The sequence below is a fragment of the Pseudozyma flocculosa genome (genome assembly GCF_000417875.1).
Source record: "Pseudozyma flocculosa PF-1 unplaced genomic scaffold scaffold00002, whole genome shotgun sequence".
In the NCBI taxonomy this organism is placed as follows: Eukaryota; Fungi; Basidiomycota; class Ustilaginomycetes; order Ustilaginales; family Ustilaginaceae; genus Pseudozyma; species Pseudozyma flocculosa.
In genome coordinates this window covers 953959-967586 of record NW_006920870.1, presented here as the reverse complement: position 1 = coordinate 967586, position 13628 = coordinate 953959, and the positions used below count along the sequence as shown (strand labels likewise).

At 64.7% G+C, this 13628-nt stretch overlaps 5 protein-coding genes across 5 annotated transcripts; 4 read left to right on the top strand and 1 right to left on the bottom strand.

Moving 5' to 3' along the window:
• Positions 1–1577: 1577 nt before the first annotated feature.
• On the top strand, positions 1578–3017 carry PFL1_00975 (uncharacterized protein; the record flags this gene model as incomplete). The annotated part of the gene is made up of 4 exons (XM_007878475.1): positions 1578–1622; positions 1718–2089; positions 2196–2295; positions 2392–3017. The coding sequence occupies 4 exons, from the start codon at positions 1578–1580 to the stop codon at positions 3015–3017; spliced, it is 1143 nt and encodes a 380-aa protein (XP_007876666.1).
• Positions 3018–3401: 384 nt separating this feature from the next.
• PFL1_00974 (uncharacterized protein) lies at positions 3402–6042 on the top strand (the record flags this gene model as incomplete). The annotated part of the gene is made up of 4 exons (XM_007878474.1): positions 3402–3737; positions 3835–5266; positions 5368–5621; positions 5737–6042. The coding sequence occupies 4 exons, from the start codon at positions 3402–3404 to the stop codon at positions 6040–6042; spliced, it is 2328 nt and encodes a 775-aa protein (XP_007876665.1).
• Positions 6043–6167: 125 nt separating this feature from the next.
• On the bottom strand, positions 6168–8074 carry PFL1_00973 (uncharacterized protein; the record flags this gene model as incomplete). Its single annotated transcript, XM_007878473.1, has 4 exons — positions 6168–6306; positions 6422–6689; positions 6787–6896; positions 6981–8074. 4 exons carry the CDS (start codon positions 8072–8074, stop codon positions 6168–6170), a joined length of 1611 nt encoding a protein of 536 aa, XP_007876664.1.
• A 401-nt stretch (positions 8075–8475) lies between these two features.
• PFL1_00972 (uncharacterized protein) lies at positions 8476–9043 on the top strand (the record flags this gene model as incomplete). The annotated part of the gene is made up of 3 exons (XM_007878472.1): positions 8476–8575; positions 8745–8800; positions 8900–9043. The coding sequence occupies 3 exons, from the start codon at positions 8476–8478 to the stop codon at positions 9041–9043; spliced, it is 300 nt and encodes a 99-aa protein (XP_007876663.1).
• A 923-nt stretch (positions 9044–9966) lies between these two features.
• On the top strand, positions 9967–13368 carry PFL1_00971 (uncharacterized protein; the record flags this gene model as incomplete). Its single annotated transcript, XM_007878471.1, has 4 exons — positions 9967–10578; positions 10671–11982; positions 12074–12789; positions 12877–13368. 4 exons carry the CDS (start codon positions 9967–9969, stop codon positions 13366–13368), a joined length of 3132 nt encoding a protein of 1043 aa, XP_007876662.1.
• Positions 13369–13628: the final 260 nt, after the last annotated feature.

The window sequence follows — 13628 nt, the reverse complement described above, 5'->3', positions numbered from 1 at the left end:
GGGCCCGGAGGTGGGTCACAATGCTTATCGATGAGGGCAGGCCGCCGGTATCGACTTCGGGTGCGTGGGTGAGAGGAGATCGTGGTGGCGACGAAGGCCAGCGTCGGGCGACGGCGGTGGTGGCTTGGGATGCTGGGCTGGCGATGAGGGGTAGGCCGGTCGACCAGACTCTCTTTGTATGGCACGAGGGGTTCGTCCACCCAGCACGATCCTAGGCGAGGCGGAACGCAGAGCGAGCCAGGCGGTGACAGGCTAGGCAGGCTGAGCTCGGTGTTGGTCTGGACCCCCTCCCCCGCTTCGGGTTGCCGCCTCTCTGCCCGCCTGCCTGTTGCGCTCGAGTCCCTTGCTCGCTCGCTTCGCAGAAGTCTGAGAAGCGTCATGCAAAAGCGCCGGGCCGAAAGCGGGCTCTTCGCTCGCCTTGATGGTCTTGAGTGCGGGCCGCCGCGGCAGCTGGTACGGCATCCCCCGCCAAGCCTTGCCTGACTCCGGGCGTGTCTCTTAGCTAAAGAACAACCCCGCGTACAGTAGAAGCTCTCTTTGCTCTGCGGCTTGGCAGTACGTCCGCTCGTCCATCAGGCAGGCTAGGCCGATCCACGACGCTCAGAGGGCCAAGCACCGCCCAAGAGCAAGAACCGGCCCCATGGGGCGCGTTTCCCCTGAAACACGCGGGGAATGGCAGGATGGCCGAGCCGTCTTGGGAAGGCGGCGCGCGGCAAAGGCCAGGTCACCCTCTGACCTCGTGGAACGGTAGCGACGAGATTCCGCATGGCCCCCAATCAAGGAACGTATCAGATCCGACGTCGATGGGCCATGCATATGCCTGACGGTCAATCGGCACACCATCTACGTCAGCGGCCGCGGTCCCCCCAAACCGACCAGGCTTGGCGGGCGATCCCTCGCGTCCAAGGCAGAGGACGTAGTACTAGGATGTAGGCGCAGCGTGACCGCCCGGATGGCAGACGGGTCACGGGTCGCGGACCCCTAACGACTTCCATCTGGTGTTCCCGAGGCCATCCCGAACGTCACCTAAGCTGATCCTCGGTACTACTTCGCCCCTGTTAGGTATGGACAACTCTGTCCGACCCGACAGCGTTACCGGGACGCTCATACGCATTGCTGCCTTGCCGGAGTCCCCGATTGGGTCAAGACTCGGCGCGCGAAAGCCATCAACGCGCGATGACCGCTTCAGGTGGATCGTACTACTGTTTGTGCCTTTGATTCGATGGATTGTTCTTCGGCCGCCAGCATGAACGACCACGTACGAGCGGTCCGGCCATCCACCGTCCGTCGCCGCCTGCCAGGTCGTCGCTTGAAGGTCTGCGAAGTGAGCAATATGGGTTGCGACCTCGATCGCGATCGCCAATCTTAACGCCAGCATGCTGCCAGGCCGTGCCGTGAGGGCCTGAACCTGTTCGCTGCCCTAGCCAACCTCGGGCACAGAAGCATTTCTCGTGCGAGAAAGAGGCCGTGGCGCTACCCCGCAGCCGGCCCACCAGAGACGGCGGCGTTGGACCTTGTCACCTGCATCGCACCTGCGACCATCCGACCTCTTCGCACCCTACCCACCGTCGCCCAAGATGCCGCCCAAAGCAGCCGTCGAAGACTTTGACGATGATACCGATGTGAGCACGCCGGTGAATCACGGGCAGCCCTGGACATACCGCACAAGCTGACCTCTGGCGGTGCGCACCCCGGTCTGCCCATCGGTTCCCCACAGTTCGACCTCCCGACCATCGGCGCTGCCGCTCCTTCTCAGCAGCAACCTCAGGCATCGCAACAGGACCAGATGGCCGCATTCCAGAAGATGATGGAGCAGATGCAGATGGGTCAGGGCCAGGCGCCCGCGGGCCTCGGCGACTTTGGCTCCTCGCGACCCCCGGCCGCCGCTTCCAGGTCTGCTGCGGCAGCCAAGGATGCAGGCTCCGACGAGCACAAGAAGTGGATCAGCGTCTACCCGATCTACTTTGACGCCAAGCGCCACTATGGCAAGGGGTGCAGGAGGGTCGCCTACGACAAGGCCAGCCCGTTCCCGACCGGCCTGTGGATCGCCAAGGCCGTCGGGAGGCTGAACCTGCTCTACATTCAGGAGGTGCGTCCCGTCCGTTCCGCTAGCGATGCCTTCGCCGCCATTGCACCTTTCTTCAAGCTGACATCGCTTTTTCGGGCTCGTTCCCGCGTGCTCTGGCCGCCGACAGCCGTACAAGACCCACCCGCAGGACTGGGAGAACCCTGGCAGGGTCAAGGTCAAGCTCTTCGATGAGGATGGCAAGCCGCTGCATGCCAAGTTCAGCAACAGTGAGTGTGCTACGATCGCCCGACCGTGGTCCCCAAAAGATCTTTCCGACGTTGAAGCTCATTCTTACTCGACCTGCTGCGTCTCAACCCCGACAGAGAAGCAACTGTTCGACGCCATCGCCGAGATCCTTCAGCCCAACTGCGGTGGCAAGCCGCCCGCCCTGGAGCCTAGGACGAAGCGCGTCAAGCCTGCCGCCTTCAAGGCCACCGCACTGGCCGAGAACGCCAAGGCCCGCGCCGAGGGTGCTGCTCCTGCGGCAAAGAAGGGTCGCAAACCCGCCTCGTCCTCGTCCTCGGCCTCCAACCCGTCCAAGCCGTCGCTGACGAGGAAGCAGAGGCAGGAGCTCGCCCGGATGCGCCGGGATCCCAACCCCAACCCGATCCGTCAGAGGCTGGCGGCGATCAAGTTCCCCCCGCGCCTCGAAGACCGCCTTCCGGAGCACTCGCCCGCCCTCGAGGGCGGCGTGCTCAACATGAACCTGGCCGAGGCGATGGGGGGCATGCCGCCCGGCATCGGCGGGCCCGGTGGAGCGGGAGGCATGATGGAGCAGCTCGGACCGCTGGGCGGCATGCTCGGCGGCATGGGCCTCGGTGGCGGAGACGATGACGATGACGAAGACGACGAGGCCGAGGCCGAGGCGCTCAAGAAAAAGGGGCAGGACAAGCAGATGCCCAACCTCAGCCGGCGGCAGAAGAAGAAGGTGGTGCGAATCGGCCGCTGAGCCCGCCGTTGGTACCGACTCGGTCCGCACTCCTGTATCAGCATGGACCCAAAGGAGGTTGTTCGTCGCTCCACGCTGCGTCCCCGACTTACTGTGTGTGGCAGGCATTGTGGTCGGTCGAGTCCAGGCCTGATTCCATCGCCTTGCGAGCGAGCATCCTTTTCGTGCGGGTTTTACGCTGGTGATTTTGGCGAGGCAGGAGGGGGTGCTTGTGGAGGGCTCGAGGACGTGTGACTTTTGAGAAGAAAGAGGCGGCCTCTCTTCCGGTCGAGCCACGTCCTGAGCCCCAACCACCACAACATCACCATCATCACCGCCACCACCAACAACGCCCGCCACGTCACACCACCGCTGCGCACTACCATGGCCTCGATCTGATCGCGCATGTCAGCCCTGCTATCCCGCCTCGCCGCATCAAGGTCTTTGGTACGGCTTGCTTGCAACTCATCTCGATTCGAGCCCGCGAGACACTCTGCCCATCGAGCGCCTTGTCCCTCGCCGCCCCGCTTCAGCACCGCGGCGATCCTGCTGCAGGCACGCAAGATGCCCCGCATCCAGCTGACGCAGCACGAGGACGCCCTCTGCCAGCTCCTCGACCAGACCTGCCGCTACATCCACGATGTCAAGCCAGATATCCCCGGCGTCGACAGCACGCAGCAGAGCCCCGACGCCTCCCAGCGATGCGAGGCAAGGATAGCAGGAGGCTGGGTCAGGGACAAGGTGAGACGCCCCGCGCTCCATGGAGTCCGCGAGCGGTAGATGAGCTGTCGAGGCTGATACCCCGCCCGGATTGCTCCTCGCCCGCCCACCCGCACAGCTTCTATCCAAGGACTCCGATGACCTCGACATCTCCGTCTCGACCCTCACCGGCAACGCCTTTGCGCTCTACCTGCAGCACTACCTGTCGTCCGAGGAGTTCGCCTCTTCGTCGCTCGCCGCCTCGCCCATCTTTGCCAGCCAAAAGACCGGCATCACAAAGATTGGCAAGATCGAGGCCAACCCAGAGCAGAGCAAGAACCTCGAGACGGCCACCGCCGTCGTCCTCGGGCTCAGCATGGATTTTGTCAACCTCCGCAAGGAATCGTACGACGCCGGCAGCAGGATCCCGACAATGACCTTTGGCACGCCCCAGGAGGATGCCGAGCGGCGCGACATTACCATCAACTCGATGCTCTACAATGTCCACACGCGCTCGCTCGAGGACCACACCGGTCTCGGACTCAAGGACCTGGCGGCGGGCCTGATCCGGACACCGCTGCCGCCGCTCACGACTTTCCTCGATGACCCGCTGCGAGTCCTCCGCTGCGTCCGGTTTGCCAGCCGGTTCGCCTACGAGCTGCACCCGACCATCGTCCGCTGCCTCACTGGGCGTGTCATTGAGGGCACGGGCGCCGCTGTCGACGATGTCGCGCTCAGTGATCTCGCCGCCAGGGACGACCCGCGAGTTGCAGCGGGGAGCAAGGGCCTGGAAGCTGGCCGGGACGAGATCCGCAACGCGCTGCTGACCAAGGTCAGCCGCGAGCGGTTCGGCATCGAGGTCGACAAGATGATCAAGGGACCCAACCCGCTGCTTGCCCTCTTCCTCATCCACCGTCTCGAGCTGTTCCCGCTCATCTTCCACCCGCCGCCGACAGCAGGGCAGATCTTTGCGGGATCGCCTGCGGGGCCCGATTCGCCGACGGGAGAGCCCGCACCGGATGCCGTCGCCCTCAATGCGGCCCGGCTGCTCGACGCCGTGCTGAAGCGCCAGACGCTCGAGCAGTTCGCGGCGCAGCAGCACGTTAGCATCGATGGCCTGCGCCTGTCTTCGGCCGATGCCGACGTCGAAGTCGCGCAGACCGAATCCGAGGCGGCCAAGTCGGCGACGAGGGCCTTTTCCGCGCTGCCCACTTCGCCCATCCCGCAGACGGTGTTCGATGCGCTGCCCCAGGACCTGCTCCAGAGCTGGGACGCGAGCGCGCTGAGCAGCGAGGAGAAGAGGCGGTTGTGGATATCGGTGAGCCTGCTGCCGCTCCGCGGCCTGCAGTACGAGGAGCGCAAGAACAAGTACGCGTGGGCCGGCGAGAGCGTCATCGCCAACGGCCTCAAGCTGGGCACAAAGTCGCTCAAGGAGCCCGTGGCGCACCTCGATCGGGCGACCTACATCCTGCGCTCCCCGGCTCGGCTGCTGCAGGAGACGCAGGAAGGGCAGGCGGCGGCGCAGGAGTTTGTCGCCATCCCGGCGGGCGTCAATGTCAAGGCGCGACTCGGTGAGCACTTGGCGCGAGCAGCGGGCAGCAGGAGTGCGCCATGTAAGCCGGCAGAGCTGACCGTACCCCCTTTCTTCTGATTCCCCCCTGCACGCCGACAGGTCTCGTGCTTCGCAGCAACAGCATCATTCACAGCCCTCTGCAGCTACGCCTTCCGCCGGCGCTGCTGCTTTCCTTTATCACTGAGCTCGTTGGGCTGTGGTCAGGGTCGCCGCGAGGCTTCGACCCGGATACCAGCTCGCTCGCCGCCGTCGAGGCAGAAGCCGTGGCGCTGGCGCGAGACTACGCCTCGTTCTGGGCCACGGTCAGGCAGTGGAAGCTCGACGAGAGGGCCGAGGAAAAGCCCCTGCTGGATGTGAGTCTACCTCGCCGCCTCACCGGGCTTTCGTGCACGACCACGGAATGAAACGCCAATCTGACCTAGCCCTCGATTCTTTGCCCGCATCGCACCGCAACGACCTTTCCGACAGGGCAACGCCATCACCGCGACGCTGCAGTGCTATCCCCGCCTGATTTCGCGGGTGCAGACGGCGGTGCTGGCGTATCAATTCGAGCACCTCTCCGAGCTTCCATCCGCGACGGACCGGCCCGCAGCGGCGGAAGAGGAGGTGGCCAAATGCGCCGCATGGCTGAGGGCGGAGTGGGAGGCCGGCCGCATCGTCCCCTTCGACGAGCGTCCCCCGCCCCTCCCAGCGGCCTCGGGTAGCGGCAAGGCCAAGAAGGCCAAGAAGCCGCAAGAGGCTCCGGACCGGAGAAAGAGGCAGAAGAGCGAGTGAACGCATGGCTACCACGCCGAGACTGGAGCAGAGGAACAAGAGGGGAAGAGGGGAGGCATGTATGAAGGTGCAAATTGAGAAGCAAGCAAGCGTCCGCTGCGGTGTTCCTTCCTGGGACCCCGCGTCTACATGCCTCGCCACCCGCCGGATCCGCCGGGCGTCTGGTCTTCTTCTTCTTCGTCGAACGGGGTATCTTGGGACGCGAGGACTGCTTGCGAAGGGGGCAGGAAGGCCGAGGTGGGCACCGATCGTGCGAGTACGGCCCTGACGGTGCGTTGCGCACAAGATGCAGAGGTCCACGGCGGCTTCAGGAACAGATATCCTCCTGCATCGCAACCTGCGGCGCCGTCGATGTCGCGGCACGCGCTCGGGCACTCACCAGCGGGGCAGCCACCTCCGATCCGCGTCCTTCCAGACGCAGCGTTCGCGGAAGAGCTCGATAAACTCCTGGTCCATGCTGCGGGACTTGGGCCAGCTGAAGCGGCGGTACTCGTCAAAGATGGTCGTCAGGCTCCACTGCTGCAGCTTGCGCAGGCACCCGATCAGGCAGCCCGTGCGGTGCTTGCCCTTGTTGCAGTGGATCAGCATCGGGTGGTTCCGCCGGTCGAGGATCGTCACCAGCGCAGCTGTGATCTTGTCCTCGGGAACTGCCGTGGTCCGGCCGCACAGAGGCATTCGCGATGCAGGGTGAGAGTCAGCCGTCTCTTCGTAACGGTGCGACAGCCGGGCGGTGCGCAGGCTTACTCTGCACGAATGGCTCCTTGTTGCCCGGGATGCCGAATTGGAAAAAGGTGATGCCCTCCTGATCGAGGAACTTGGTGTTCTGCTCCGGGTACTCTTCCAGGATCAAGGTGCTGCGGCCGGGGCACGACGGTAGAGGATCAGCGGTGCGCTCGAAGCAGCCTGTTCATCATCCTCATCAGGCCGTCGGGACTCACAGCACGCTCCGTAACCCGAGCGTCTTGAGAAAGGGAAAGTGCTTCTTCTTGGGGAAGCTGCTGCGATAGACCCAGGTGTTGACCATGGCAAAGTTGTCTGGCGGCACCAGCTCCTCGTCAAACACCTCGGGCCCAGGGGCGGGGTTCGGCGGCACGCCGAAGCGCGGCTCGGGCCGGACGATGCTGCCGTTCGAGGCCGAGGGATGCAGGAGCGGGCCGACGCCGCTGCCGCTGCCAGGAGCTGCGGGCAGCGTCGAGGTCGACGTCGCTGTCGGCCCGTTTCCAGCCAACGTGCCGGTCGACGGCGTGGTGGGCGTGGCCTGTATCGAGCTGGGGAGGGAGACGCTCTCCGACATTGATGCTGCTTCCAATCTTGGCGGTATCGCGACCGAGGTCGCGCTGCCCCCCGGAAAGGCAGAGGCTGCCGACGAGGACGACGAAGGCCGTGAGCCAAGGCTGCTTGTGGCAAAGGGATTGAGGCCGGACCTCGTCTTGGCCTTGGCCGTCGCGCTGTTGGTCGGCAGCAGCGGGATGCCGGCCGACCGTAGCTGCGGAAAGGCGGCCAGCTGGGAGAACCAAGGAGCCTCCTCCTCGTCCGGCTCTCCTTGCTTGTTCGAAGGGCTGTTGGGTAGCGACACTGCGGCGCCACTGCCGGATATCGATGCCTTGCTCGAAGCTCTAACGGGGGTATCCGGCGCCTGGGCGATCCCCGGTCGCGTGGGCGAGTCGGCGACGCTGCTCGCCTGGTCGACCAGGGCCGAGGTCTGCAAGGGTGCCTGCTGTACGGTCTCGGCGAGCGTCTCGCTCCCTTGCTTGACGTCGAGGCCGGCCTGGGCCGCCACTACGGCGCCGGTGCCGACGGTGAGGGTGGCATCGCCTCCGTTGACGCCGAAGCTGGTGGTGGTGGTGTTGGCCGTCAGCGGCTCTGCGCCCAGGTAGCCATTGCGAGCCTGGTGCTCGTAGATGATGCGTTCGAGAAAGGCCAGGGGTTTTGGCTGCGGCACCGAGGGTGCGGTCGGCATGCGGCGGCAGTAGAAGTTGGCGGGCGCCTCGTGAGCTGCCAGGTCGGCCTGCGCGTCCTTCTTCTTGCCCATCCTGTCGAGGGTGGTGCGAGAGAACTAGAGGCGTGGATACTAGGACTGGCGGGTGAGTGTCGTGGCGATGAGCATCGTAGCTGAGTGCGGGCAGGGATGGTGGTGATGGTCTGTGGAGCGAGCAAGGCCCCATGGGTGACTGGCAGCCTTCGTCTGGCATGCCTCTGGCCTGGGCCACATTGTGGAGTCGACCCTGAGGCTGGTCTTCGCAGCCCGAGTCCCGAAACGCTGCGCGAAATTTCAACGAGCCACTCGACCGACCCTTTGACAGCCTCGCCACCGCTGCCTTGCTCCTCGGTTTGGCTTTCCCTCTCCACCACTCGCTCCCGCACAGACCGAAGACGCCCGCCCCCCCAACGCATCGAACCCCGTGTGAACAAACACCGAGGAACAAAGCGACAATGGCGCAAGGATTCAAGCCGTCGAAGCCCGCGGCGACCGCACTCGCCTCCAAGAACAAGGCAAAGAGCAAGGTCACAAAGACCGGACCCAAGCGTGGTCGTGAGTGTCGACTCGACTGCATCCGTCGACGGACGCTGTCCCGTGCAAAAGTGGCCAGCGAGCCGCTCGAGATGATGGCCGAGCACCGATCTCTGGAGACACACCTCGAGCTGACCTGTCCGTTGTGCCCTGCACTCCGCCTTCTGCCCCGTCTCTCGCTCGCCGGTAGCCCGAGTCATCGCTCCAAAGAAGTCGGCCGCCGTCAGCATCGCCAACCTGAAAAAGGTACGCTCGCTGCTCTGACCATGTTCTCTTCTTCGTCGAGGAGAATACACGGCTGACCCGTCTTGCACCCCGTCTGCCTTGCCCGCGACCCGACCGCAGCAACAAACCGCTTCGCTGACGTCCAAGATTGAGCAGGAGATGGCGGGGAGAGCGGCCAGCGGTGGCCCACTCACCATCATGAAAAAGGCTGCCGATGGCGCACTCGAGGCGCAGAAGGGGGGCAAGAAGAAGAAGGCGGCGTGACGGGAGCCCTAGCGGCGCCATCCCCCGTACCCACGATCAGCCATCTTCCTACCGCCTCCAGTCGCCTCAAGTCCCGTCGCCCTCTCGCTGCTCCTCGGCACCGTCGCGCATCGTCCAGCTGTACTTTTATCAGATCTTCCTTCCCCCAACCTGCACTCATTCTAAGACTCTCATCGACAGGGGTCCATCGTGACTCGTGGCTCGTGGCTCGTAGCTCGTAGCTCGTGGCTTCGTGGCCCTTGAGCGAAGTGCGGGGAGGCGGCCAGACGGCTCAGTGCTTTCTCGCACGGGAAGCGGCCCTGGATCCACGTGATGCCTCGCGCCGTTACTTTCCATTTTTCGTTTTCGACTTTCGGCAGGCTGGGCGCGCGGGGCAACCTGGGAGCCCGCGCCGGTTTGAACAGACGGCAGGCCTGCCAGGAAGGCCTGGCCAGGCTGGTTCGGGCTGAGTGGTGGGTCTGGTCTGGTCTGGCCTGGCCTGGCAGCCTGGTTGCTTCGATGGGGCAGGCCCTGAGGCTGTTGGGTGTTGGATGGGCCCTGGTGCTGCCTGCCTGCTTCCTCCACCCAAGCAGCCAGGCGGCGCATCCCGACAAACACGCTGCGCCCGAACGACGCATTCTCCGCCACCATCACCCAACATCTCTCATCCTCCTCGCTGTCGATACCCCATCCTCCCCTCGACGACGCCGACTCGACACTGCTGGGCGAACCGAGGCTTGATTCTTCATCCACCACTCACCCCTGTCATCTGACGCGACTCTCGTTCACGACGCGACATCCCACCAGACCGACGCGTACACACCCACAGAGGCCTTCACGCACGCAAGCGCCGGCCCATCGTTGTGCGCTCGCGGCCAAGGTCCACACTGCCAACCTGACGACGACAAAGCCCACCCGCTCAGCGCCGTCACCCACGCGCGACCATGTCGACCGCGGCTCGTCGAGCACCCTTGACCGAGTCCAAGGCTGCCAACACGTCTAGCAACCGATCCATCTCGTCCAGCTTCCGCGGGTCCAAAGCGTCCCTCGTCCAGGCCACATCCGACACCATGAAGTCAAAGCCATCGTCTCGGACTTCCAGCGGGCCGGCAGCTCGGTCAGCATCCGGCCGACACCCGTCTCGCGGTCGACCAAAACGTGTCGCCGAAGACAGCGAGGAAGACGACGACAGCGATGGTGAGGTCGACACGGAGCAGAGTGACCAAGACTTTGACGACTCGCGCGACATGCGCTCGGCCAAGCAGAGAGCGGCGGCGGCCACAGCCGCCAAAGCCAGACAGCCTGGCAAGAAGCAGGCACCTTCCCACCAAACAAACGCCGCCCCAGCACCGCCGCCGGCCGCAAGGTCCGCCCAGGTAGCGCATCGAGTCGCCGCGCTGGCCAGGTCTCACGCCGTCGCAAACGCGGCCGACGGCTCCCTCATCATGGCGTCACGGAGCGCCAGGGTTGGAGGGGCAGCTGGCGTGGATGCTCCCGCAGCCATCAGCGTCGACACCACCAGCTTCGAAGAGTGGATGAAGATGGCCACGGACAACGTGAGTACGCCGGCGTGGCGCGAGCTAAACACGTCGCAGTGGGCGTTTGACTGATCTGTTGTGACCGATCTGTGTCCCTGCCTGGCCGACAGAAAATAAACTCGACAAACACGTGGTCCTTTGCGCTGATCGACTACTTTCACGATATGTCGCTGCTGCGAAACGAGAGCGGCGACGGCTCCATCAATTTCCAGAAGGCCTCGTGCACCCTCGATGGCTGCGTCAAGGTGTGGACCAGCCGAGTCGACTCCGTCGTCGTCGAGACCGGAAAGCTCCTCAGCGGCCTCCAGGACGAGATCAACGGCGAAAATGCCAAGGAGAAGCGCGGACGTGGAGGCGAGGACGGCGCCGACCTCGACGACGACGAGGAAGACTTTGACGAGGACGGCGAGGCCGGAGGCGCGACCAGAGGCCGGAAGCGGACGCGCAACAAGGAGGCCACACTGGCCAAGAACTTCAGCCAGATCCAGGCCAAGAAGTTCGACCTCGAGTTCACCGTCGACCCGCTCTTCAAGAAGACGAGCGCCGACTTTGACGAGGGCGGAGCGGGCGGCCTGTTGATGAACCATCTCGGCGTCGATTCCAACGGCCGGGTCGTCTTCGACGCCTCTGACGTCGCCGGGGTCGGCGACGAGGGCGATGCCGACGACGATCCCACGGCGGCAGCCGAGACCAATGTCAAGGCCGCCGACGACGAGGTCGACCTGATGGACCTCAGCAAGCTCCGCGCTAAGCTCTTCGAGGGCGAGGCCGCGTACGGCTCCGACGGTACCATCGCCTCCCTGATCGGCGGCCGCGTCATCTGCCCCTCGCTGTGCAACTTCAGCTTCTCCGAGAGCGACAACACGCCGTTTGGGGTCGGGCTCGACGACGTCGAGGATCCGGGTGTCGGTCTTGCGATGCAGACGGACGATGCCGGCATGGCACAGACCATGACGCCCTTCGACGACTTCCAGGACGACAACAACGTCATGCTGCACGGCGACGGTGACGGAGCCGACTTCTTCTCTGGGGCGGGTCGGAGTACCGGTCCTTCGATGGGTGTCGAGGACGACGATGGCCTGCTCGGGGCCGGGGACGACGACGACGACGGCGGCATCGACTTTTTCGACGCGCCGGAGGCCGACGAGGGCATGGCGGCCGCCGTCGACGATGCCGTCGGCCAAGGCGCCGGCTACGGGCCCTTTGACCATGCCGCCGGACCGAGCCAGGGAGACCTGGTCATGGCGATGGCCTTCAACGGCGGCGAGGGGAGGGACAACGACGACGAGGCCGGCGCCGACGCTGGCCTCTTTGACTACTTCGACCGGCGGCTGATGCGCAACTGGGCCGGTCCGGAGCACTGGAAGATGTCGCGCGTGGGCGCAGGTCCCCTCGGCCTGGGCGGCATCAACGGCAAGAAGGGTGAGTAGCCGGCCGGGCGGAAGGCACCGCTAGTGAGCATATGCTGATTTGCGCGACAATGCTCTAACCTCGCTTCTTCATCGCTCTGCAGGCGACGAAGGCGGAGGAAAGGCCGCGTCGGGTGCCACGACGACGCGCAAGTCCAAGGAGCCGTTCGTGATCGATTTCCTGTCCGACGAGGGCGCCGTGGACGCCAAGGAGATCTTCGAGCCGGCCAAGCAGCCGGGCAGCATCCAGCTCCCTGCGACGACCCGGTCCAAGGTCTCGCTGAGCAACTCGAACAGCGATGCTTACCTCCTGCCCGAGGACCGGCACTTCAACTCCCGGCAGCTCCTCAAGCTCTTCCTCAAGCCCAGGGTCGCCATCAACATGCGGCGGAGGGGCGGCTCGTCGAGGCTCAACACGGGCGGCATCGACGAGCAGTTTTGGGCTCAGGCCGCTGCCGCCCACGGCGGCGATGTTCTCGGCGGCGACGACGACGACAGCGGCGCGGCGATGCCGTTCGACACGCAGTTCTTCCACGACAATGACGAGGGCTTCGACCCGATCTCGGACCTCGCCGGGGGCGAGCACGGGTCGCCGAGTGCAGCCGCCAACGGCGGAGCGGATCTCGAGGACGAGGAGATCCAGTCTCTGGCCGCGCTCAACCGCATCAAGCCAGAGTATGTCAACTATGCCAAGAAGGCGAAGCGGGTCGATGTCAAGAAGCTCAAGGAGAATATCTGGAAGGAGCTGGGCATCATTACTGAGGTCGACGGCGACACCTCCACGGCCGCACCGGCCGACACGGACGACAACCCTGGAGATGTGAGTGCGAGAGGCCATTCGGCGTTGATCGAACAGCCCAAACCAGTTCGCTGACATACCTGCTATCGCGCACTTGTGGCACTGCAGGACTTGACGGCGACGACAAAGCCGGCCGCCGAGTACAAGACGTTCGACACGGTGCTGACGGGGCTCAAGAAGGCCTATCCCAGGGACAAGATGGAGGAGATCTCGACGTCGTTCTGCTTCATCTGCCTGCTGCACCTGGCCAACGAGGAGGGTCTGCAGATTTCGACGGGCAGCGACGACCAGCCACGGCCCAAACGACGCGGCAGTGCCGGCCGCAGCCGCAAGAGCACGACACCGTCACCGTTCGGCGATGTGGACGACGGCGCCGGCGAGGCGGAACGCACCGACGCCGACGGCATGGCGAGCATGTTTGAGCAGCTGGCCAAGGGCGCCGGCGGTGCGAGGATCATCAGCTCGACCGAGGACGACGACGATCTGGGTGGCGAGGGATGGGACGAGGACGATGAGGAGGACCAGGAGGACCGTATCAAGGTCGGCAAGCTCGAGAGCCTGAGGATTGTCAAGGATCCCAAAGCTTTCCGCAGCGCATGAGTCCGTCGCCCTTCCCGCCACACCCTCCCTCGCTGCCGCGTCGCCATCGGCGTCGCTGCCCCCGCCGACGCTCTTCTCGCCATCGCTCCCTCACATCTGCACGCATATACCTCCCGGCCCTCCCCTGACCCTCTGTCTAGCAGCCGATGCTTCTTGTTGTCTCACACTAGCTTCGTTCCCGAGGACCAACCAAGAGAGCTCTTCTCGAATCGATGATCACGCAAGCATGGGCGCGTCGGACGCTCGTCGAGTGGTATACA